The following is a 26,170-nucleotide window of genomic DNA, read 5'->3' as shown; positions in this document are numbered from 1 at the left end:
CTGCCAAAATTGTCTGCCAATAAGAATAGAGCAACAGAAGGAAGTAATTTTTGTATATAATTCATAATTAAGTTGCTGTACTCTGTGCCTCCAGGTGTCGCAGTATAAATGGGTTCAAAAAGGAATGAGATAAATTCAGAGAGTCGTTAATGATGTTGGGGTCCCAAATCCAGGTGGGAGCCCCTAAACAGCTGGGGGAACGTGCCAGGGAAGGAGCGTTCGCAGACGGAGCTGGTGCCGCAGCCCCAGCGGCTCCGGAACTGGTTCTGGTGGTGTCGCCGATGGAAAAGGAAGCCAGAGGAAAATAAAGCCAGTGGTGCTAAGAAACCTTAACACTTGGGAGCTCGGGAGCTGCCACGGCGCCGTGAGCTCAACGGTTAACGAGAAGAAAAATGGTGCTTCCGCTGCTCCACAACCTGCGGCCGTCACATAAATTGAAACCGACAGAATTACCATTGATACAAATTAAAAACAAATAAAAAGGGTACACAGAACTGATTCTCAGAGTTCAAACTCCATTACCAACTGATTTACTGTGCAGTGACCTGTGATTGTTTGCGCTGAGAAAGTACCGCGCTCGGATCCTATCGGCCTTGTGGCCACGTCTCACACCAGTCAATAAGCTATTTAATTTAATGGGAAACAGTATTGACGGACTTGGAATGCAGCTCAAAAAAGAAAAAGAGAGAAAAAAAGATGCAGCTGCAAAGAGCAGATAAAGTCTTCAACTCGGGGGTTCACTCTTTGGGTGTTTTCCCTTTTGTTATCTCATTAATTAAAGTACCGAGAAGTCTCAGCTGGATTTGGGAGTGTCAAAGCCTCGCAGGAAAGGTGCTGAAGGGATGATTATTGCGGCGACGGGGACGTGGGGACGAGATAATGCGTGGTACAATGTAGTACCCTGACCTTTCCGAATAAACAAATCCATGAAGAAACAGAGTTGATGAAAAGAACAACCTGCCAGGCCCGTCAAAGGAGAAGAAGGTGCCGCTCGTGTGCCAAATTCCTTCAACAAATAGGGTTTCTCTGGTGTTTCTTAGCTGGTTTCTTGGTTCGAGGGCTTGGGTGGAGGGTCAGCACCAGAGTCACCGAGCGGGCCGTGGTTTCCAGCATTTTCGGTAGGGAAATTAGTGGGACTCCTGAGGTTTGGGTTGAGATCTAAGGAAGAGCTGCAGCTCAAGGGCATCGTGGTCCTGGGCTCTGTGTCCCCCGGGTTTTTCTGGTTACTCTCACACATTTCCCGGCTCATCTGTGAAATGGGAGTAACGCCGCTTACCTGGCCCGCTGAGCTGGCAGTCACTAATAAGTATGTAGCTGCGTGGTGTCCCAGGGAGAAGCTGCAATAACAATAATAATGATTATCATTATAAACATTCATTTAGCTATTTAAATTTGTGTTTTTCTGAGCAGGCACGTGGCTTCTTGTTCCAACAGCTACAGCGATTTCTGGCTGTGAATGTGGGCACACACACGCATGTTTGCTCGTGAACTCATCCCGTGGACCGAGGTCGTTTGTTCATTGTCCGGGTGCAGGAGCTGGATCCATCCTGGGGACCGAACCCCACTGAGCACCCATGGTCCCAAGGTGAAAGTTGCATTTGCAGCATCACCCACATGATTCACAAATATTTCAGAAAGAGGCAGGATACCGTAAAGAAACAAAAATGCTTGGTCAAGCGGTGTTTTCATCTTTAGCTTGGTCAGGGAGCCTTTTGGATGGACCGCCCTCTCTTAGGCTCCTGCATTTCCCTAAACGCAGCGGCATGATTCAATTTCCAACTTCATTAAAGTTCACCGCCCCCTTGGAAATGAATTTACAGCTAACGAAGTGATATGTCGATGAGTAAACTTCAGCTGATTGCTTCAAGTTTTCTGTAGTTAGTAGCCTGTAAAGAAAACACACATTGAAGGAAATGAGAGTAGCAAGACAAATGAGGTGGAACCATCAAGAGGAGCAGAAGCTGGAGATAATCCACATTTTAAAATATTGCAGTGGCTTTGCAGGGCATGTTACGTGATTTTTGTGCAGAGAGCTTTGCAGCTCAGCTCTCCACCGCAATGAATCGAGAACAACGCGGGTGGGAGCGCTGGTAACTCGTGCCCTGCACATATCCGGGTCTTCTGTCAGATGGACCCACGTGGCTGTGGATGCTCTAATCCCCCATTTCATCCCCTCAACCACTGGCTGTTTTCCTTTGCCTGAAAGTCCCGGCTTTGGTTAATTCCACTCTTAAGTTATTGTGCTGCTGTCTGTGGTATAACAAGAATGATGTACAAAGGCACAGGCCGCGAGGAAGACGCTTACAAAACAATTGCATCGATGATCTAAACCACATTATACGTTTTCCCCAAAGCAAACAGGAGACTGAGGGGTGACCTTATTAATGTTTATAAATATATAAAGGGTGAGTGCCACAAGGATGGAGCCAGGCTCTTCTCAGTGGCAAACAATGATAGGACAAGGGGTAATGGGATCAAGCTGGAACACAAGAGGTTCCACTTAAATTTGAGGAAGAACTTCTCAGTGAGGGTGACAGACACTGGAACAGGCTACCCAGGGAGGTTGTGGAGTCTCCTTTCCTGGAGACATTCAAAGCCCGCCTGGACACCTTCCTGTGCGACCTCTCCTAGGCGTTCCTGCTCCAACAGGGGGATTGGACTAGGTGATCTTTTGAGGTCCCTTCCAATCCCAAACATACTGTGATACTGTGATACTGTGATACTGTGATACTGTGAATTTGTGTATTCAGCAGAGTGCGAATGGGGATCCCTACAGATGGGAACTGGAGAGGACCCTTCCCAGTTGGATGCTCTACTGTACTGGTGTGCGGGTCTTCATCTTCTTGTGATATGATGAGAAGATGATGATGAGGAGGGCTCGAATGAGAAGATTGTGGCGGAGTTCGGTGTGTGGAAGGGTGGGCGTCGTGGTGCCGGTTGCGGGTGGGCGGGAGGAGGCGGACACTCCGTGATGCTCCTTTGCCAGCAGCCGCGATTCTGGCCGAGGAACAGCAGGCAGCACAAGCTGCGGGAGCCCAGGGTTTCTTGTTCTGTATGGCCTTTTCTTCTGTGGGAAGCATTATTTTAAGCACAGAAGGCAGATTGGGAATGCAGGCACAGAAAAGCATGTCAAATGAGAAGAAACTTTGATCAAAATTCAAATCCAACTCAGCCCGTGGCTATCTTCTCAACAGCACACGTGGGTATTTTTTCCCCCCTTTTTTAAGACCAGGAATGTGAAGAAGGCACTCGGTATGAGAGAGGTCAATGGTAGAAGTTCTACTTAGTCTCATTTTCTTTGGCCTGAGTGATTTGCTTTTCCAGGTTTGGTGGACCCTTGAGAAACGTTTCATCCTCTCCTTTCAGGTGCTCACCCATGTAGTGTTAACTTTCCACTTTGTGGCCTAATTATGGAAAGATTTATTTCTGAGTGGTTGTTTTATGCTGCTGCTCAGCTCTCGGATGGGTCTGCTTGCAAGGCATCGTTTACAGAAAGCTAAAATCACCTTTTAACAGATATTCCCTTCGGTGTCATTTAATCCTGGGCGTTCAGGCGGCCGGTGCCGGGAGCTCGGCAGCTCCTGAAGGTCCTTCTGAAGGTGGGTCCCGAAGGGCTCTGTCCCACCACCCCACTTGGTAATAAAAGAAGAAGATAATATAACTCCCCAAGCTGCCTTGCATATACTGAAAAAACAACACAAACCATAGATTTAAAATGTGATGATCTTGGTAAGGGATATAGACTCTTGCGTTACATTTTGACATTAAGCTACATTATGCTGTGACAATTATTCCGCTTTAATGAAGGAGAAAAAAATGTTTAAGATATGTTAAAAAATCAGCCTTTTCTGCCACCATCTCCAGTTTCGCGGTATGTTGGGAACATATTGGAGTATAATCGCAAGTGTGGCTGAATATATTTCATAAAAGCATGAAACCCAGCAAACTTCGTAAGACAGAGCAGTAAATATGTCCTCGGAATAGCAACAGCCTGTCTCTGGAAGAGCAACAGGAACTGCACTTGGGTTTATGTTTCTTTCATGGCAAGAACAAGAGAGCACCCAGGGAAATTCTCCGGCAGCAGATATAAAACAAGCAGCAAGGAGTCGTTTGTCAGCCGGTCCATAATTACGTGTGCAGGATGGGACCGGCTGCTGCCGCCGTCAATGGAGAGCGCTGAGTACGGACCAAAGGTACAGGGCAAATTCGTGGAGGATAAGTCAATAGCGGTTATTAAACAAAAGAGTTTGACTCAGGCGAACAAGTCCTTAAATCAGGTGGACGGGCCATGACCAGATGGCAATGCTGTGCTGGATGCACCTCAGGACATATTTGGCTCTTTTGGCTGCCAGGGCACACATTTGACTCATTCGCTTTACCATCAAGCCAACCCCTCTCTCTTTCTGCAGGGCAGCTCTCCAGTCTCTTGTACCCCAGTTTGTGTGTAAAACCAGGATTACCCTGTCCCAGGCGAAGAATCCAGCACTTGCTCTTGTAAAATTTCATAAGGTGGGTGGTTTCCCAGCTCTCAAGTCTATCCATATCTCCCTGTAAGGCTCTCCAAACTCAAGGCTTCAGAAAATACTGAAATACCCTTAAAGAATACTAATTATAAACTTTTCCTGAGAGTAAGCAAGCAGTATCTGCTGAACCTAGTACATATTTTCTGCTTCTCTACTTCTACCCAGTCCAATAAAGCAGATGTTCAGGACTTCAGATCATCTTAAAATGCATTTTCACTTTAATAAGGGAAATTCCAAAGGGGCCAGAAGCCATAGCACTTGAACACTATCAGAGAAACAGAAAGGCCTACAAAGTCATCTCCAGCCTGTCCATAGTGGGAAGATATTAGCAAACCTTGTTCTTCCAGATGCGTTTGGGTTTGGGGAGTGTTGGAGATGCGGGTGCCTGATAGAGCATCCCAGGGTGGAAGGACCAAAACCTTCACCTGGTCCAGCCTTGCCTGGATGGGAGACTGGAAGCACAGCAGCTCCTGATATCATTTCCTTGAGAAAATAAGGCTTTTGTCAACTCCAAAGCAGGAATAAGGGGATATTTGAGTGTTGAGACAGGCAGCAGCGAGGAGGTCTGGTTGGGGTGATCTTTTCTCAATGTATCAGAGCAGAATCAGGGTGCTGGGTGCTGGGCTGAGGCACAGCCTGCCCGAGATCAGGCAGTGGAATATACTCGATACACAGAGTATGCAGTATCTTAACTAAATAGAGACCACACGGTCCAGCTCTGCAGGCTGGTTGCTGAAAACATGCATTAAAATGATGCGCTGCAATTAATTTTCAATCTGCTTTTGAGAATTGTGTTCACAATTCGTTTAAGACAGCCTGTTTCAAAAAGGAAAATTCTGACTGGCAACCTCCTTATTGCAGGCAAACGAAAAAAGGATGGAAGATGGATGTGATTATGGCCAATGATGTCATTATTATTTTTAAGAGAATGACTGTGTGTTGGCAATGATTTGGATTTGTCAACTTTAGTGACCTCTTAGAATTAAAACAAAACAAAGGAAAAAGCTTTTCCCGTCCTCAAAAAGCAGTAGCGGGTGAAACAGAAAATTCTGCATAAAAAGATGCTCTTTGCAGACTGGCAGCGATTGCTAAAGAGTTATCGGAGGTTTCACTTCTGTTAAATAGCCCTAAGTTATTTTAGGAAGAGAAACAAAACAAATGGGATTTGATGAGAAAGGAGAAGCCTTGGCTCGGTTTCTCTCTGCAAAAACTAATATCCTGCCCTAGGATCGGTAACAGAAGTGGATGTGATTGTCCTTGCAGTTCAGTCTCTCCTGCAGATGGGGTGAGGAAATGCTGCATCGCAAATACAGAAACTCACAAATCACTGACACTGCTGAGTGTCAGCTCCTAAAATACCCCCAAAATACTCTAGTCTGTAACAGGATGGTTTGCTCAAGGGCGTGCGGCCCTTCACAGGGCCCATCCCCAGGATTTCGCAGGGAAGTCGGTGATGTTACTCCTGTTTTGCAGATGGGGAAATGAGCGATGGAGAACCCAAGCACTTTGCTCTAAGAACAGTGAATCCGTGTCACATTGGGCTGAAGCCTCAGATCTGCGCCCTTGTGCTGCGGCTGCGGTTTGGTCTCCCGTGTATAAAACCATTGAGGGCATAATTTAATTTGGCTCTTCCCTTGAGAACCTTCAGCAGCCACAGATGTGCAGGAGAGATTTGTCCCTTAAATAATCAGATTAAACAAGTCTCATGCTTCATGGCAGCCCAAACGCGGGTTGGACAGGGAGGATTTATCCTCCCCCTTGCAGAGTTCGATGCAAGTTGTTAAATACAACAGAGGGACGTACGAGGATCTCGTGTTTTTCTCTAAAGCACTACGTATTTGATACTCTTAATAGCAAGGTAGCGCACTCCATCTGAAAGGGAGGTGGCCGGTACCATCGGGCTGCTGCCTGGTTTAGTATTGCTATCAAAAAACCTTATTTTGCTTTCAGGTTATGCTGGGTGGTGATTGAGGAAAACTGATTCTTTTCGTTATTTATTAGTAGTGTTTAATGCACAAGCATATGTAGGTATGTATATATAAACCCTGTGGGGTTTGCTTTTATCTCCTTCCCTCCGTGTTGTGATTTCAGTAGAACCAGGAGCACCGGGGCTCTCCCACCCATGTGCAGAATGGGATGGGGACATCTCAATGTGTCCCTCCAGCACTTGCTTGTCCTCAGGGCAGCAAATATCTCCCTGATGATGCCAAAGCCAAAACTCACGCACTTGTACTTAATTACACGTCTAAGTAGAGTGCTGGAGCAGGGACTGTGTGCGAGAGATGGGGAATGGGAGAGCCCGACACCGGCGTGGCTCTAAAATGGCTGTTTGCCCTAAAATCACAACAGAAGGAGTCCCCGAGAGCTGCGGGAGCTGCAATTAACTCCTTTCCAAAGCTTTTATATTAAAGGCTCATCAACACAGCTGATAGAGAAACATTAAGAAGCACAGAGCGTCCAGAGGCCCCTGCCAGTGAAAAATGTTCTCTCTGAAGTTGCGGTTTGAACATCAGGGACTCCTCCTGGGCTGCTCTTATTAACATCATAACTCAAGGAGCCTTCTCCCGTCTCCAGGAAAACATTCAGCAAAGTATCGAGGCTGCACAGACTCGCAGGCAAATCGATAGACTTTGGTTTTAAGCTGTGATCAATATTTAAAGAGGATCCAAATATACCTCTTGCTTTCCAGCTGCCAGCTAAAGATGTAACGGCGAGGAGGGGAGGGCAGCGCTCCGGCGGGTGTTATTAGCGATGACCTCCCGTCTGAACGAGCCTTTCCATGCCAGGGGCTGCTCAGCAGCTGGACTTCGGCACCACAAGCCTGTTGTGCAGGGGGCTGGACCCAGGATCAAATAAATGCATGAAAAATGCCTCTGTAACAGGAGCGCAGGAACCGCGATGCTCCGGGGGCTGCGCTCGGCTGTTGGCAGGGACCAGTTCAAAGGAAAGGCCTGGAAAAAGGGCTGTGAAAAGTAACCTACAGTTCACTTGGAGGCCAGAAAACGCTCAGTGAAAACTTCAGGTCGAGAGAGGTTCTCCTGCCCCTCTGCTCTGCCCTGGGGAGACCACATCTGGAATCTTGTGTCCAGTTGTGGCCCCTCAGTTCCAGAAGGACAAGGAACTGCTGCAGAGAGTCCAGCGCAGCCACCAAGATGCTGAAGGGAGTGGAGCATCTCCCGTGTGAGGAAAGGCTGAGGGAGCTGGGGCTCTGGAGCTGGACAAGAGGAGACTGAGGGGGGACTCATTCATGTTTACAGATATATAAAGGGTGAGTGTCAGGAGGATGGAGCCAGGCTCTTCTGGGTGACAACCAATGGTAGGACAAGGGGCAATGAGTACAAACTGGAACACAGGAGGTTCCACTTAAATGTGAGAAGCACCTTCTTCCCGGTGAGGGTGGCAGAGCCTGTCCCAGGCTGCCCAGGGAGGTTGTGGAGTCTCCTTCTCTGCAGACATTCAAACCCGCCTGGACACCTTCCTGTGGAACCTCAGCTGGGTGTTCCTGCTCCATGGGGGGATTGCACTGGATGAGCTTTCCAGGTCCCTTCCAACCCCTCACATTCTGTGGTTCTGTGTTTCAGTTTCCCCAGAATATCCTAAATGTCTGTATGTGGGGGAGCAGAGCCGAGGGACCGTCTGATCAGCCGCTCTCAGACCCATCTGGGGATGATTTGATTTGGTTCTCCCCGGGTTGCCAGCTGAGGTGACCACCAAAGATGTCACTCACTGCAATTGTTTATTTCTCCCTTTTGTTAGCAAAGATCAGGAATGGAAACAGTACTAAATACAGGGTCCTCTTTAGATGCCGGCCATGGTTGAAGAGAACCAGACACTTGTGATCTCCCACTTCTATAGGGTGAATGACATGGATGGGCTGGGATACTCAGTTTTTGGTTTTAGTCACCTGTTCTGTCTGCCCCTCCTTGCAAATATGTCCCGTTATCAGAATCCTTGGTTGTTATAGCAATAAATCCAAACGTGGCACTTCTTCTGCATTCCCTTGGTCACCTTTATCAGCTTCGGAGTGCAGTGTCCGAGGAAACGTAGCTGAACTCAGGAAGTGCAGTTACTTAGAAGGTACTTAGCTGAAAGGAAAATTCGCTAAAATAGAACTGGTCTTGTTTTTAACAAAACCAGGACAGTGAGATTCATTTCTATTCATTCATTTTTCTGCTGCCTGAGAGGACGGTTTGGGCAGCTCAGCCTTGGTTCTTCTGTTCGATGGGATATTACTGCACTTCCAGCTACCTCAAATCAGTGTCTCCCATTGTGTCTTGGACTAGTGAACAGAAACCTTATCCGGACCATTTCTTGATCATTTGTACCATGTTTCAGGCCTTTCTTTCGAAGGGGAAGTTCTGGCTGAATCGCTTTCAAAGCAATATTCATCCTTAACTTCATCATAAAGCATTAAGGAGAATTTAGATAATCAAATCCGAGTCTTCATCTCCTAAGAGATACATACAATCTATACTGTGTAATTACTTCTCTTTTCAGAGGGGCTGTCATCATTTGATTAGTTCAGATTAAGGCTGATCCTGGGATGCTCTGCGCCATCCATCTTCAGGCACCCAACCAGGAGGGAAGGAGCATTTTGCCAGGAGCTGGAACCCTGTGTAATCGGATCATACAATAGGAATGGAAAAAGAAAAGGGTGAATATAAAGGGGAAAATTCTCACACTCAGACCCAGCAGCTTGCGAAAGAACCTCCCAAGGGAAATGGGGACATTTCTGTCTGTCTTGAGTAATTTAATATGGGACTGACCACAGCAGCAGAGTGAACAATATTGTATGTGCTGGGAAAGAACTGGTGACCAGGAGGTATTTCTTATTTTATTAACGTAGCATATAGGAATTTACACTTCTCTACGCAGTCCTTGGAGCAGCAGGAGTAAAAACATACATTGCTTAAAGCATGCGCGTGGTTTTTATGGCGTGGAGGCAATTAACATGTGCATTTGTGAAATAAGGACAACAACACTCACCTGCACGGGGTGGATTAACATTTCTGGATCGCTCAGCGAGCCCTTTATCACAGGTACTGAGTAAACACCCGGTTTTCTTGCAGGGAGGATGGAAGTTGGTGTCAGCGCTGTATCACGGGCTGTTTCAACCTCCACCCTGCTGCAGCCACTGGAAAAACACATTAAATATGGCCAGGTATGAGTGAAACTTAATGTCACTCTAACCTTGGAACAGGAAGAAAATGATTAATTTGATTTAAGACGCTGGCACAGATAGCTATTTTTTATTCTAATAATAATAATACAAATAATTCCCTTACTCTACCCCACTTTTTATTTAATTGGAAAGAAGCAAATGGATCAAATCAAGTTAGGATGGCCCGAACGTTTAATTAATATTTATTAAGATTTTAGTGCAAGAGACGTACTTAAAACAAGAGCTGGATGATGGGTTTAAAGCTTCTTGCATAAAACCCGATCTTCTCCCATCCGAGCAGCTGATCATGATCAGCACAAGTCGGGTTTGGAGAGAAGGAACCAGGGGCTGGGGTTTGACACAATGATTTGAACACGTTTGCTCTGCGGCTTTAGTTGACTTGAGAAAACTCCCCAAGTTTTGTGTCTGGTGAAGGGGAGGGTGGTGGGAAAAACAGACTGGAATGGGAATAACTGGACACGGGGGTAACCTGGGGCGTCTGCACAGAGGAGCGATGTGCGGCTCCTTGGTGTGACCACATTATTGCCTTTGGTTGTTGTTATTATGAGTAAATAACGATAGTAGCGGCAACAAGATGGGTGGAATCAGATTGGAAATAAGTCCTCATCGGAGAGGGCGATTAGCGCTGTGTTATCCACGTTCCTCTGTGGTACAAGCAAAACGGCTGGGAAGCTCCAAGTTTTAACAGTGTATGGGTTCATCCTGAACTTCCTTAGGCTTCGTTTTACATCTCCATTTTATTGGACAGAGGGACAAAGAGTTTACCACACCATGAGCTCTGGCCAGCTGAACGTCTTCAAATACCAAATACAATGTGCTTGTGCGGAATATATTGAGGGATGAATCAGGATAGAAAGCGATTAAATTAGTGCATGTCTGTGCAAGTGATACAGGTTCTTTGTGTCTAGTTTAATTTCCAAGGCTTTCCCTTGTTGTTTTCCCATGTTCTGAGTGCGCAGCATCCTCGCTGACCCTGCTCCGTGACCACCGCTCTGCATATGGCAGCACCCCAGGAACCCTTCCCTCTATTTTAAGATGCGGAAATGTGCCCAGCAAATACGAACACCATGAAACAAGCCCTCGCAGGTTATTCCTGACACTTCTCTCCCTCCACTTCCTCACCCTGACTGCAATATTTGTTGTAATTTGTAACATTTAATTGAGTTTTTTTCCTCTCTTTCACTCGGCCATCCCTGGGCTTCCAGAGCCCTCTCTTTTTGTCTTCTCTCTATTAAAAAAAGAGAAAATGCAGCCTCAAAGGGGGAAAAAATGGGTGGATTAAAATACAATTGAGCTTGGTAGTTACGTGCAGGCTGGATGTTCTCCCGAGACAGCTGCAGAAGGTGGTCACCAACATGTTTTAATTAACAATCCACCGGCGTTCCAGCTGTTTGACAATCGCAGCCGAGCTTGTAGGAGCAACAGGGGGGCTGTTTTTTTCCTCTCCAATTTCCACACTTAAATCCTTTCTTGCTTTAACTCTGCCCACATGCAGTTGTACACCTGAGTAAGTCTGATACCTGCGTTGAATCAATACTATGATTTATGCATAAAAGCCCAGAAACCCTGCAAAACAATTGTGCAAGTAATTTTTCATGAACCAGACTTAAAGTGCTTGCCAACAGGCTAAATTACCCTCTTGTTAAGTGTTGTATTTTGTTCTTCCTTCTTTCTTCTCCTCCGTGTATGCCTTAATATTGATAAGTGTTCTCTAGCATGAGAGAGCATTTGCATTTTTGCTCAACATCATGTGGTTGAACACATCAAAGGATCCTTTTGTTCTTTTCCTGTTGCATATTCCCTCAAATTCAGGACTTGATTTCGGAGATAGCTGCGTGTGTCGTGGCTGGAGGTTCTGTGCTGGGGCTTGTTAGGAAGACTCAGCCCTCGATAGCCTGCGAGCGGTTTGTTTAAACACTCAAAGTACTGTGAAAAGCCTTTCCTTGGGATTTTTGAGTAAGATGTTTGTGCTGAGGTTCCCTTTTGATTCTGTGCAGCGCAGAGCTGACTCAGTGGCTTCCCTGCCTGTGGTTAGACTTCAAGTAGCTGCTGCAAATCAAATTAATGATATTAGTAATGTCTTTCCTTCCTTGTGGGGCCGCTTAACCATCTTGACTGTTCTTTGTTTGCAAGAACTGCGTTGCTTTCAGTCCCACTGTCAGCTGCCGTTCCCATGCGTTTGGTGTCCGCCTTCGCTTGCTGTTCGTGATTTCAGAGACAAAAAACATAGTTGGCCTGACAGCAGGAATCATGCAGCGTGTGTGCGTTCCCCCACCGCACCACAGGTCCTGCCTTTGGACCCGTTTTGAGGGATGCTCGGTGGGATGCGGGATGCTCTGTGCTCGGCTTTCAGCCTCCGGTCCTCCGGGTGCGCCTGGGGCCCCCCGGCCGCATCCTGTGGCCGTAATCCACTGTGTTTTCACACCGCTCTCTGCAAAACCAAAAGTAGGTGTTGATTCCCTACCTAGAAACACTGACCCAATGAGATAATGGAATGCTTTGACCGGCTGTCTCCATCTCCAGCACCCAACGAGGTGCCCGTTCCCCTTTCCCGGGGAAGGTCCCGCTCCAGACCCTGGCACGATCGGAGCAAAACAGCAAGGGAAAGGAGCAGTTATTGCTTTAATACACCAACTGTTTCTCTAAAAGTCCCACCTATTAAAAAGAATAAGACTTTAAGTATCTTGTCTATCAGAAGCAAATTGCTACCACAACATCAATGTTCCCCAGCTTAGTTAATGTTTATTTAAATGACCATTTTCTACTGATAAAAGATTGAACTGTTTTGTTGCTATTGTTGTTTTTAAAGTCTTCAAATATGAAGGCGCCTGAAGCCAGCATTTGATTCTCATTATGTTATGACATTTTTTTCCCCTACGTAATTTGAATAACACTCTGTTTAACTCAACAGCTGGAGGGATGTGGCTTTTTCTTTACATTTTCGAAGGGGAAAGCTTGTTCTGTAAAAACCTCCGGTCTTCAACAAGACAAAAAGAAAGAAAAAACCTGAAGTGGGCCAGCAGAGTGCTCATTTTCCCCGAACACCTTTACCCGGCTCTGGAAATTACCACCCGGGGTTTTTATTTGCTGCGGTGATTAGTATAACATAACCACTCAGACCGGGAGCAAAGTGGCTCGCACAATGGGTGTTTTAATGGCACGCACACCTTTCCATTAGGAACCAGATTGATAGTTACCCACTCTTAGATTTCCACCTCTTAAGGGATCATTATGATCAATTAGCCTTCCCCCGGCTAGCACGGGCTATAGGGTTTCAGCCGGTTGTTTGTGAATCAAGCTTGCGTCTCATGGCTTGAACTAAAGCAGATATTTAAGAGGCAATCCTGGCCTGGCTTGATTTAAAGGCTTGAAGTAAATTCCTTTCATCGTCCCTGTTTTACACTGCTCCAGGTCCGAACACCGCAAAGCTCCCATTAACCTCCCTTGGCGTCGCTTTGCACCCCGGTGAATCCAACCCCAAACCTTCAAAAGATCATCAGGTCCTTACAAAGTCCAAATCTCCATGGGAGCCAAATGGATTTTATCTTCCCTAAGACAGCATTGCTTTAAAAATTGAGTTTTTAGGGCACTTGAGATTTATTTTTTTACCACCTTTCTCATACCTGAACTGCAGAGCATCCCCTCCTCCCTGATCATATGCAAGTTGAAATGAAAGTCAGATTTGATTCAGGTTTCCTTAAATCTTGCTTCTTCCTGCCCCTCTGGGCACGTTATTAAGACTCCAGACACACTTCCCTATTTAAGGAGTTAGCGAGAGTCATTTAAACTCCTGAAACATCCTCCTGGTTTACCTACTATTCAGAAACATATTTCCAGGGTCTCCCAAACAGCTTTTGCTCTGTAACGCAGATTTTGGCAGCAGTTTTCTGCGCTGCTTGGCTAAATGACTGCAACCCTGCATCTTATTTTGCTTATCTCCAGGTTCACGTGGTTCTTGAGAAGGTCACTCCAGGCTGCCTGTAGCCACATTAACGATCATTAATTGGATCTGGTCACCTTAAAGTCAAGGTCGATACACAACAAGTCGATTGAATTTTGCATCACCTAATGTCTGTTTTCAGGTTTGTGGGGGTTTTTTCCTACAAAGGCCAAGTCCACTCTGTTTCCTTAAAAACCGACACCCCGTAGCAATGGTGTTGGTTCCAGATTAGGGCTGTTTCATGTTTCATAACCCTCCAGATGTTGCAGCGGTTCCGTGCTTGGCCGCGGGCGAGGAGCAGCTGCTCCCATCGCGGTGTCCGGTTCCTGTCTTTCTGTCAACATTATTCAAAAGCTACGTAAATATGTCAGTAGAAACAGCACATGAAGTGTTACAGTAGTTTTTCATTTACATTCATACCAAATCTCACTTCCAAAGTCGCACAGTGCTCATGACTATCATGAAAGTCGGTGAGAGCTTTATTTAATTTGATTAATTAATCCATCTCTTGAAAGCTTTGTAGAAAAATGGAGGAATATATCTAAAATACAGGCTCTAGTAATTTATGAGTTCCTGCATAAAACCAGTATCAATTTTTCTCTGAATATGATTTACAGACAGGGTGTAGGGCAGCAGAAGCAAATGCCCTAAAGCCATAAAATAAGGTTGCTCGCCGGCAGGACCGTGCCGCAGTCTGGCAGCAGTTTCCCATTCTCTTAAAACACACAAATCAGTGTCACAGGGAGGTGCTGCCACCAAAAAGCTGGTCCAGAGCTGCCGGAGCATCAGTATCGTGGGGACACATGGATGGAGCAACATGAATCGATGACTCTGACAGGAGACTTTTCTCAGCCCAGCGCTGACAGATCGCGTTAGTTTAGTCACAGGAATTATCTCCCTGCGTGGTTATTGCTGTGACTTGCATGCCTGACCCCAGCTGGGCAAGCGTGGGGGAAAATCAGCATCTTAAATCTTAAGAGCAGGAGAAACTTTGCAACGTTCAGCAATGGTGTTATTGCAATGGACTCGGAGTTTGCAGGCTGGGTCTCAAAAGAATCACAGAATCCCAGAATGTGAGGGGTTGGAAGGGCCCTGTAAAGCTCATCCAGTGCAATCCCCCCATGGAGCAGGAACACCCAGCTGAGGTTCCACAGGAAGGGGTCCAGGCGGGTTTGAATGTCTGCAGAGAAGGAGACTCCGCAACCTCCCTGGGCAGCCTGGGCCAGGCTCTGACACCCTCACCAGGAACAAGTTTCTTCTCAACCTTAAGTGGAACCTCCTGTGTTCCAGTTTGCACCCATTGCCCCTTGTCCTCTCACTGGTTGTCACCCAGAAGAGCCTGGCTCCATCCTCCTGACACTGCCCCTTTATATATCTGTAAACATGAATGAGTCCCCGCTCAGTCTCCTCTTCTCCAGCTCCAGAGCCCCAGCTCCCTCAGCCTTTCCTCACACGGGAGATGCTCCACTCCCTTCAGCATCTTGGTGGCTGCGCTGGACTCTCTGCAGCAGTTCCCTGTCCTTCTGGAACTGAGGGGCCACAACTGGACACAATATTCCAGGGGTGGTCTCCCCAGGGCAGAGCAGAGGGGCAGGAGAACCTCTCTGACCTACTGACCACCCCCTTCTAACCCACCCCAGGTACCATTGGCCTTCCTGGCCACAAGGGCCCAGTGCTGGCTCATGGTCACCCTGCTGTGCCCAGGACCCCCCGGTCCCTTTCCCCTACACTGCTCCCTAAAGACCAAACTGAAGACTGAGTTGTTCATCAGAACCTCACCTGGAACTGACCGTCAGGCCAGAAATCTCACCTTCTCCGTGGTTTTGACAACATTTCCAAAACTTCCTTCTGGGGTCATCCCCAACATGTGCAGAAAGAGCCTTTCTCACCTTACTTGGGCTTTTCATTTCCATTTATTTCCGTGAGCTCGGGAAGTGTTAGAAGCTGAACACAGAGTGAAAATTATTTTTATCCAAATTAATCTGAACCTTAGAGCAAAGTCGGGCTCAGAGTGTGGAGGTCCCTCATCTGTTTATTATCTATTCCCTCCTAAGCCACCGGCTCAGAACAAAAGAGGCCAGCAGCCATCATTTCTTTGACCCCTTCTCACTTCTGACTGTCTCTTGCTGGCTTCAGAAAAATAAAGGGTTTCGTACTAAATCCTTTGCAGGGCAAGAACGAAATCTTTCCCTGGGGGAGAAAAAGCAGCAAAGGAGGAAATAAACTCTCCGATTAAATTTTAAAATTGCTTTATTAACATTTTTTTTCTTTTTAAACCTTAGTTCCCCTGTGAACATAGACATCTTGAAACCTTTCTATTTCGTAATAGCCCGCTCTCATTTAAACTGCAATAAAAAGATGTTGAGGGAAGGATGAAAGTGTCTCTAATTCCTCCTTAACCCCTTAGAAAATTGCTGTGGAGACAACATAATATTTCGATGGTCATTCTGCACGGACAGAGCTTTATTTGCAGTTGCAAATGCACCAAAATCACTGCATTGCAGAGAGTTCGCTTAAAAAACCACTTGTTAGCAAAGGCACCAGCTTAGGCCCCTCCTGGTGCTGAGGGTCTGGTTCACACCCCCAGTGGCATATTCTGTCTGTTTTGCCAAAAATGGCAGCAGCGGTGACGGTCACAGGTGTGACAGCTGGGCCGGGCATCTTTTGGTAATTTCCTGTGAAAGAAAAATAATGGACATAAATTCATTCACAGGCACAGAGGAGCTAATTACCTGTGAACTGACCTGAGCCCCCAGCCCTTAACCAGTGTAGATGACCTCCCTTTCTCTTCTTCCTGGCAAATCACTGGAAACACCTGAAGGTATTTACCTGGTGCTGATGGGTCATTTGGATTAGGGTGACATTTTCTGCTTTGAAGGCTGGGCAGACTCCTGAGCAGATTATCATTATTGCAGCACAAAGCCACTCAAATCACGCTCTGTTCTGGGTACCGAAGCGGCAGCGAGCCTAATCGCGTGATGTTCAATTCATCTCAGTTTGCAAATGGACGTTATAACTTCATTTATCGTCCTCCGCGCACTCAGGGTGAACACAGCTCGTCTCCCCTGACCTCAGTGAATCCGCCTGTGTTTGTCCCCCTTTTCTGGGGACACCTGGGCTCCATCAGTGTCTACCAGTGGGTGACAAGCGCCCCGGTGTCCGTGTCCCGAAGGGACCGTCCCCACGTGTCGCGCTGTCCTGCATCCATCAGCAGCATCACCAGAGCAGGTTCCCCACCACAGCCACCTAATTCTGATCCCTACCCAACAGCGCTCTCCGGTTTTTAAAGCCTTACACAATGTGTATTTATTTATCCTTTCATTTCCATAGGCTCTGCGTACCCTACACACATCATTGACAGTGATTAATGTCTTTCACAGTTTGATTCCATAGAAATTGCCTGCGCCAAAAAGCTCTATGTATTTCCTTAAACAAATCAAGCGTGATAAATATTAATGTGCGGTGTCCTCGCTGTACGTTAAGTCTGGATCTTTGTAGCTAATGATTTGAACGGCTGATAAAATTGTATTTAAATATTTTATGCAGAAAGAGCTCTGTAACTCAGACATGTACACAAGACAGCGATATACACAAAACTTGGGCTGGTTAAACCATGTCACTGCACCTGCAAAACCCTCTCCTAAGCTCCACGTCCCTCCCAGTAGTTGTAAAGGTGCTGAACTCAGAAGATGAGTGAGGAGAACATCTCAAACCCATGCCAGGATTGATCCCTTCTCTACAGTCTCGCTGATCTTCTTTCTTACAGGTTTTCACGGTCAGTCAATGTGCAGTGAGCCTGAGGAGAGGAAGAGAAGAGCTGGGTTTGGTTCGGGATAACCCAGTGCCACCGCTCCCTGAGCTTTTCCCTGTGCTGGGAACCGCGGGACGGCTTTTGGTGCGAGCTTTGGCATGCGGGGAGATGCCAGATGCTGAGAGAGGTGACGAATTGGCTATTCCTTGGGAAGTATCACCAGGTGAGACATTTGAAAGGCTTGATTCCCCCAGATGCCCTTGGCTCTCCAAGTTCCAGGCTTAGCTGCAGCTTTGTGACCAGTCTGTGATATCTGAAAAATGCACCACAAGGCTTTCAAATGAGCCTGAGCGCAGGCCACGTTTATCAACCCCTTGGACCAGGACATCTGCAGCGATGCGCTCCTGTTATCACCCAGACACACTTATCAAAGTACCCTGTACCATGCAATCCCTCTCTTCTCCTTTGATTTCGGATCTATGTTGAGCATTTTCCCCTCTGTGATATATTCATTTCAAATATTGACTCACCGGCTTCTGTGATTGATAGGACTCAAACATATTAGTCTTATTTCATCCTATATACTTTAATTAACTTCAGCAGGTGATGTTAATCAACTTGAATGCTGAGATGTGGAACAGCTAAGTAAATGAAAGAGAGATGAAAAAATATCTCTGTACATTTTCCACCCGTGTGTATCGCTCCTGCTCCCAAGCCAGACACATTGACAAGGTAGCTCTTTGAACCTAAGCCAAATGGGACATTTGGTATCAAGTTGCTTTGGTAAGTTAAAAGAGACATTCAGACTGTACAGCAGTTTTATCAAGTTATGAGAAACGTGGAAAAGAAGTACTATTTAAAATAGTGATGTGTTAGAGAAAGCACCCAACCTGCAGGGAATTAATTCAGTTCAAGCTTGTGTCTCCATAAGGCACTGTGTAAACTCGTACGTAAGCCTCATGCACCAAAATTGAGTATTTCTGAGGTCAAAAGCTAACGGGAAAAGCGGAATCAGCATGGCAGCCTCAGCAGCCAGTGTCTTCACTTAATAATCACCATTTAAAGTTTTTAAATAGAAAAATACAGGTTGCCCCACAGCCTCGGAACAACACGCACTCTAGGGAAATGTGTTTCAGTATTTCGAGGTTGCCTTATGTCCTGGCAATCTTCCTTAATTCCGTTATCATATCTTTGTGTATTCCTCCTAGACATAGCAATATGCCACCAGCATTTAAAGTCTTGCTTTTAGCTTTGGTAATAAAAGAGGTTGTGATCGCCATAACAAGTAGAAGAGCTGAACACCTTGGCCTCGTACAGCCAGCATTTCCAGCAGGTGATTCCCCTCTCCCACTGGGGGGGTCCACCGGAATCATTAGTTGATGTACCTGGGTCAGTAGATGGCACATCTGATTAAATAAGTGATGTATTAGCATTTTGGTTCCAAATGAATGAGTCATTTCTCTGTTGGATAATTTACTCACTGCTGAGTAGCCTGAGCTCAGTTCATCACGCTGTGTATCTGTTACTTTTTCAGTGAGCTTTACGTAAGTATCCGCACCACTTGAATGGCTATTATGTTCATGATATTATACCGAGAAGCACTTTGTATGCAAAACGTGATGTGGAAAATGTCCAATATGTTATGCAAATAGAATTGACTGCTTCTGAACTTGCAAAACGCACAAACGCGAAAACGTTGTTTGCGATTTGTTTTCAATTTTAACAGCCCTTGTATACGTGCAATATTCAGTAATTTCTCCGAAATGCCTTGTCACGAAGTCCCCTCTGTGCCTCGCACAGGGCGCACCAGGGAGTTGTTTCACCCATCGGTGAGATGCATCAGGGTGGGTGGCAGCAGCTGTTTGTCCCCACAGGGATCCGCTGGGCTGGGATCTGCCAGCCGAAGGGTCACAAACAATATTCTTCATGGTGGCGCGATGCACAGCTCCTTAAAAATAAAACAGATGAAAGAAAATGCTACACATAATCACAGACATGAGGATCCATGGGGGCTGAATCAGAGGTTTGTGTTGCGATGTTCCATTGACCTCTTCTGTGATCCCCAACATAATCCTCTTTTCCAACCATGCCTTGGATGCTCCAGCTCCTGGTCCAGCTGCCTGTGGCGCATCACAAGTCAGAAGAATGTGCTGGATTGTGCCCAGAGCTCTTTGCCCCTGAGGTCCAGGCGTTCGGTGGGTACCGAGGAGCCCCCAAAGACAAAAGCATCATGGTGAAAAGGGGGAAATATCAGAGGTGGCTGGAGATGGGCAGTTCTGCTTTCCTCTGCTTGCCTTGCAGAGGTCAGCGTGCATTTCGTGCGGGTTTACTGTTCGTCACCCTGCTGAACAGCCTCTGCTGCCGGGGTTGCAGCCACCTCGGGCTGTAGCTGTCCCCGATCCTTGGCAGCGCAGAGCGATGCCACACTCGGGTCAGCACAGAGTGACATGTCCCCAGCCCCGCGGATGTGTCAGCTGGAAGTGAGATGGGCAGGGAGATCGTCTGCACTGGAATTTGGCCAGGACACCGGGCCGAGCCAAAAAAGCATCTCCCTGGGACAAACGGCTCCAATTGAGTTTGGTTTGCTGGAGCCAACTGTACCCAGCCCAGTAACAACATCTCCTCTACATCTTGCAGCTGTATAAATCATCCTGCCTTTAATTACTGAAACATGGTATTACATACATACAGCATAAAGTAATCTCAAATAAATGGAGCTTTGCCCTGAAATTAATACTTAATCTCCTGTTTTGCTGGGGTTTTTTTGCTCGCTGAATGCTGTGACCTTGTAGTTCATACTGTTCGTGGGACTCTGCTCCACATTAGAAGCCATCTTCAGGAGCAGAAATTGTGTGAGAAACCCGGAATTTTATAGCAGCGAGATTTAATTTAGATAGCGGGGGCCGATCATTGAGACGTCTGTTGTACGATAGTAAACTTTCTACATTAACAACTAACAGGCAAGCAGCCACCTTGGAGCAAAATGAATGCAAGGGGACCGCGGGGGCTCCTGGCTCGCTCTGCACACCCTGGCCACACATGTCCCCAACCGGTCCCCATGGCCTCGGGACCCCCTGCACCGTCACCTCCATCAAACAGGGAAGCCATCCTTCTCCCTTGTGCAGCTTTGGACTATCTGGCTTTTTTTAGAGTATGAATTTATCAGAACAAAGACTGTCTTTTTCTATGTGTATTGAGAGCATCTGGCACCAATTATGAATCAGGCTTCTAAGTGCTTAAATACTATAAACGCAAACCAAAACTGCCAAAATCTCTTTTTTTTCCTCCTTTTTTTCCTCTCTCTACGCAGCTGGGTGAATTTCTGCCATCTTGTTATCATAAATGACCTTGCTTTTGACTTTGTGATTTATTTGACAGGAATTTAGTGGGTGCAAAGATAAAGTTAACTCCTTTGTTATTGCCATATGAAACATTCAGCTCTGCATATAAACCCCTTGCCCACACTTGTGATCAGTTTGCCTGGCAGCGTGGGAGCTGTCAGTATTCCAGACCTGAAAATATAACCGTTCCTCAAGTTTAACCAAACTTTCTTCTCTTTTCTTAATCTTGGTAATCAATAAAACGCAATTGATTTTTACAGGCATAAATCATAAGTGCCTCTTAGTGCTCGCAGAGTACATTCGGTCTTGGTAATGAGACTGAGTGATCTACTCTTTGTTTTGCTGTAGGAGCTGTTTGTCATGTTGGAGAGGCTGCTCTGAATGACTCACTTCACTTTGGAGGGAGATTTATTTTTACAAACCGTTATTCTTTTTCTTGCAAAAACGTATCCCCGTTCTTGGTGGTGCAATTTGAATGCCCATTTCCATGAGGACTGTGAAGGGTGGGTCGGGGTTTCTGCTCTGGGTGGGTGCTGGCAGGACACAGGCACACACTGTCCCAGCGCATCACTGGAAGTACGGCTATAAATTATTCCCAGATAATAACACAAGTAGGCAATGCTGGTATAAAGTAAGAATATAATGTTTTTTTCCACTCTAGTGATACAGTTTATATTGTTCAAAAAGAAACAGCCACGCTCACAGGTATAAACCCCAGCGTTTTCCTTCCCAGCTGGTCGTAGGTCGTCTTCAGCCTTTGCCCAGGGGCTGCCCGTGGCAGGGACCAATGGAGCCCAGCAGATCCTCATGACAGAAGCGCTGAGGGTCACAGACACATGTGGACAACCTTGTACCACGGCGAGGAAGGCGGCTGTTCCCAGGGGTGAGTGCCACCTGCTGCCGCGGAGCTGGGCGGGGATGGGGATGTGGAGATATAGTGGTGTGGGGACGTAGGGATGTGGGGATGCAGGGATGTGGGGATGCAGAGATGCAGGGATGTAGGGATATGGGGATACGGGGATGCAAGAATGCAGGAATGTGGGGATGCAGGGGTGTAGGGATGTGGAGATGCAGGGATGTGGGGATGCAGGGATGTACGGGTAGGGGATGCAGGGATGTGGGGATGCAGAGATGTGGGGATGCAGAGACGTAGGGATGCGGGGATGTGGGGATACAAGGATGCGGGATGCAGAGATGTGGGGATGCAGAGATGCAGAGATGTGGGGATGCAGAGATGGAGAGATGTAGGGATGTGGGGATGCAGAGATGTGGGGATGCAGGTATGCAGAGACGTAGGGATGCAGGGATGCAGAGACGTAGGGATGCAGGGATGTAGGGATGCAGGGATGCAGGGACGCAGGGATGCAGAGATGCAGGGATGCGGGGATGCTGATATGTGGGGATGCAGGCGTGCAGGGAAGTAGGGATACATGGATGCAGGGATGCAGGCATGCAGGGATGCAGAGATGCAGGGATGCGGGGATGCCAAGATCCCATTTCCCGAAGCTGGCGCCGCCGGAGGGGCTGTGCAGGGCCTGCAGGGACCGTTTGCTGCCGGGCACTCTGGGCTGCAGGAACCTGCTCCTCATTTACACCATGTTCAGTACTTTTACGGTTTGCCTTTGCTGCAGCCCATGGAGAGCCATGGGCTCGGCTGGATTTTAAAGCTTCGTATCGCGAAGCCATCTGAGTGATGTAATTCCCTGAAGGAGACGGGAGCGTGTGTAACCTTGAACTTAGAAAGCTAAAGTTGTTCGTGTACCTCCCGTTTCTGAGCTCTGCTTGGCAGAAAACAGGTCAGCTGCTCTGTAAGCATCTACTTAGTTCAGCAATCTGGGCTTTTTGTAGGTTTTTGGCCTCTGGTGGGACTTTTGTGACAGCGAGAGCTGGAGAAGGCTCTTCTTTTGAAATTCAATTATATAAAAAGTAATATCTACCTTGTCTGGGATCTTCTTGTTGACAGTGACTTATAACTGATGTTTCAAAAAATATGCAGAAATTCCTGCAATGTCTATAGCCTGTCAGCAATATATGCAAGAAAATTGCTTCCTGACCTCCATCATTTCATAGTCTGAAGCATAAGGACTCGTAACCTCAGCAACTGTATGTGCTACAGTTCCCGAAGCTGCAGATTCTCATCTTATTATTATGGACTGATTGGACGTCAAATAGTTACAGCTTAATTTAAATGTCTATTCTAATCTTTACTCTTTACTTCCTCTGTAGCTTTTATTGAAGTAAACAATCTATTTGCAAAATGAAATGCTTAAAACAAAATAGGAGGGTTTTTCTGTGGGGACATTTAGACCTGGAATTATTGATATTAGCTGGTCAGAAACGGGTAGCTGTTTTATTTGAGAAGTTAAAAGCTTTTTAGACAGCTTTCATTTCCTTCAGAGCATAAATAGAAAAACAGAGATCAGTTTGTCTCGATGTTTTGTTGACAGAAATGGATGATCTTATGGCTTTGTGCTAATGAAGAGTGTATTAGAGGCGTACATTTAATTTTAGCTGGCTGTTTCCTTAGGTTTTTGTGCTCGTCTCCACTGCGCACATCAATCCCAGCAACAGTGCAGCTCTAAGTGCCAGGTTTGGGCCGTTCTGTGTTCTCCCTCCCAGCTCTGTTAGTTTTGGGGAGCCCCCGTGTCCCTGTTCCAGTTAGCGAGGCATCTACACATTGATATCAGTGTCCGCTCTGATCAATGTTTATGCGCATTAATATTGTTTCCAGCATCTAACCAATAATAATGTGAATCCTCAACCAGTTCCCCATCACTCTCCTTTTTGGGTGGCATTTTAATTCACAGGCACCACTTGTTAGGGAACGTTTCCTTAATATTAGGTAAATGTTCAGCAAACCGTGGGAAGTCCGGACAAACAGAGCTGAATAAATCTTCCCCAATACCTTCCTTCTTCCCATTTTTCTAATCAAGAATGTTGTCATTTCCTTTGACAGATGATTAGTGCTACACACAAACGTGAAGCGTTTCCATTCGGGGATTTTTGAGCTGATAAACAGGCTGGAGTAGACAAGTTACCCCAGTCGCTGCACCAGCGTTTGCCGGGAATCGCAGCCAAATTTGTGAGAGCCCCTGGCCCCGAGCCAGCAGACCTTGTCATGGCTCTTGGCTCCTCCTCCGCCATCCATCATCCCTGACCAAGCAACCCGGCAGATACCAGAAGAAATGTGGCATCTGGCGCATGTTTTTATCCCAGCCCAGGTTCTGGTGTCTTTTCCTTTATCATCCCATCTGACTCAAGGCTGCTGAAGCAGAGAGCGAGCTTTCTGGTGAATTCAACACGCTTTGAATTATGCTTTTCCTTCCTTAGATATGTCCTCTTTCTGTTTATTTTTGATACTCCTTTGCATGAGGGAACAAAAGTTAAGCTTGTCTCCGTGTTTATATCTTCACTCCATCTATACTATATGTTGTTTTTAGTGATTATTTATTTCTAGCTGTTTATCTTAGATATTCCTTATCCTCAGCATTTCTCATGAGATGGCTTGTGAGGGCTGGTAATTTATGAGATGTGGAGCAATTCACTGCTAAGTCAGCAGTTCAGTTAACCTCGCTCAGTAGGAAAAGTCACGAAAATCCAAGCTTTTGGGCTGCTTTGGGCCAGGGCTCTGGACTCTGTGTAGCCAGGGGGCAGACGGTGTGGGTTGTGATGCACAGAGGAGCACAATGGGACTCGGGATCTGAAAACACGGGAGCACTGAGCCCGGCCAGGTCCATGTCCTCCTCCCATCTGCTCCGGGCTCCTGCGCCCACCTCGCTGATCCCCAGCAGATCTTGTGAAGCACAGGGAGCAGCGGGAGGATGTTTTATGGTACCTTTGGTGGTTGCAATAGGAGTAACAGAAGTGAGGTTACAGTCCGCAGAGCAGGGGTCAGACAGGTTCTCCTACCCCTCGACTCTGCCCTGGGGAGACCACACCTGGAATATTGTGTGCAGTTGTGGCCCCTCAGTTCCAGAAGGACAGGGAACTGCTGGAGAGAGTCCAGCGCAGCCACCAAGATGCTGAAGGGAGTGGAGCATCTCCCGTGTGAGGAAAGGCTGAGGGAGCTGGGGCTCTGGAGCTGGAGAAGAGGAGACTGAGGGGGGACTCATTGCTGGGGATCAATATGGAAAGGGGCAGTGTCAGGAGGATGGAGCCAGGCTCTTCTCGGTGACAACCAGTGACAGGACAAGGGGCAATGGGTGCAAACTGGAACACAGGAGGTTCCACTTAAATTTGAGAAGAAACTTCTTCATGGTGAGGGTGTCAGAGCCTGGCCCAGGCTGCCCAGGGAGGTTGTGGAGTCTCCTTCTCTGCAGACATTCAAACCCGCCTGGACCCCTTCCTGTGGAACCTCAGCTGGGTGTTCCTGCTCCATGGGGGATTGCACTGGATGAGCTTTCCAGGGCCCTTCAACCCCTGACATTCTGGGATTCTGTGACCAGACACTTAATGGATCATGAGCCCTTTGGTCCTGCCGTGTGACCCAAAAGGCTGGGTGTAAATCAGTTAACTCGTTCATCACCATGTGCCTTTTTGCTAATATTATCAGGGATGCCAGGGCAGGGATGGGGTCCTGGGGCAGGACATTATTGCTCCCAGCTGGAGATCCTGCCCGTCCTCACCTCTGAGACAAACATCAGCTGGTTCTGCCCTGAAATCCAAACACTCAGGACTATTTTCCTCTTTCCCCAGGCATTCCTTCTGGTTGTGCTGAACCCATCCTGCAGCCTGGGGCTTTCACCGTGGCTAAAACCACCAAAAGAACCCGAATTTGCAGCGTTGTGTCTGCAGCACCTTCCCAGGGAGGAGAGCGGCTCCGGCACCCATGTCCACGTGCATCATGGTGACTACAGAGCACCCAGGCTCCTCAACTGCGTTTTCTAATCTTGTATTTAACTTATTCATTCATTTGCCATAGTTTGTTTGGCTTATATTTAGTTTGCTATGGTCTAGAGGTTGGAGTAATTTTCTAACTCACTGAATGATTATTTTTTTGTATTCTCTTAAGCACCTTCTCTGTCACACAGAAACAATTTTCAATCAAGAGTACAAAGCACCCACTTGCAGGCAACGGACTTTATTTCCTGTGAATGTAATCTAGCAGCTTCGGATACATTTCATTTAAATACATTTGCATGTTGAGGCCAAGTTACCCTTTGACTTCGGGTGAACCAAACTCCTTTCCATGCAAATTCTTACAGAGGGGAGTGACCCTGGAGCACCCAGGTTAAATACACTTTTGCATAATGGTGTGTGCTGTGAAATGCAATTACAGTATTTCCACTTTGCTATTTCTTTCTTGCCTTTATTTTTTTCTAAAGGAAAGCTATTTAAGTGAAGTATTTGAGTGTTGTGGGGTTTTTTGCTTGTAATTTTTGTGCATCTCAAGCCGCGTTGCATGCCCGGCGTTGCAGCGGGAATGGCCCTGGC

The 26,170-nt window shown here is 46.8% G+C and overlaps 1 protein-coding gene across 4 annotated transcripts in view; it reads left to right on the top strand.

Annotated features, from left to right (window-relative positions):
- LOC139829541 (uncharacterized) overlaps nt 1-26,170 on the top strand; it is a 292,141-nt gene that overhangs the window by 197,755 nt on the left and 68,216 nt on the right. For 2 of the 4 annotated variants that reach the window (XR_011742058.1, XM_071817613.1), the window contains exons 9-12: nt 17,412-17,619; nt 21,471-21,620; nt 23,694-24,026; nt 25,433-25,583. Coding sequence is in view for 1 of the 4 variants with exons in the window: in XM_071817613.1 (XP_071673714.1) it covers nt 25,566-25,583 (18 nt within the window). In the remaining 3 variants the exon portion in view is untranslated. The remainder of the gene's footprint in view (nt 1-17,411; nt 17,620-21,470; nt 21,621-23,693; nt 24,027-25,432; nt 25,584-26,170) is intronic. The other 2 variants (XR_011742056.1, XR_011742057.1) reach the window with 1 other exon arrangement.

This window comes from Patagioenas fasciata, chromosome 21, assembly GCF_037038585.1.
Source record: "Patagioenas fasciata isolate bPatFas1 chromosome 21, bPatFas1.hap1, whole genome shotgun sequence".
NCBI classification, from domain to species: Eukaryota; Metazoa; Chordata; class Aves; order Columbiformes; family Columbidae; genus Patagioenas; species Patagioenas fasciata.
This window is presented reverse-complemented; position numbering and strand designations above follow the sequence as displayed.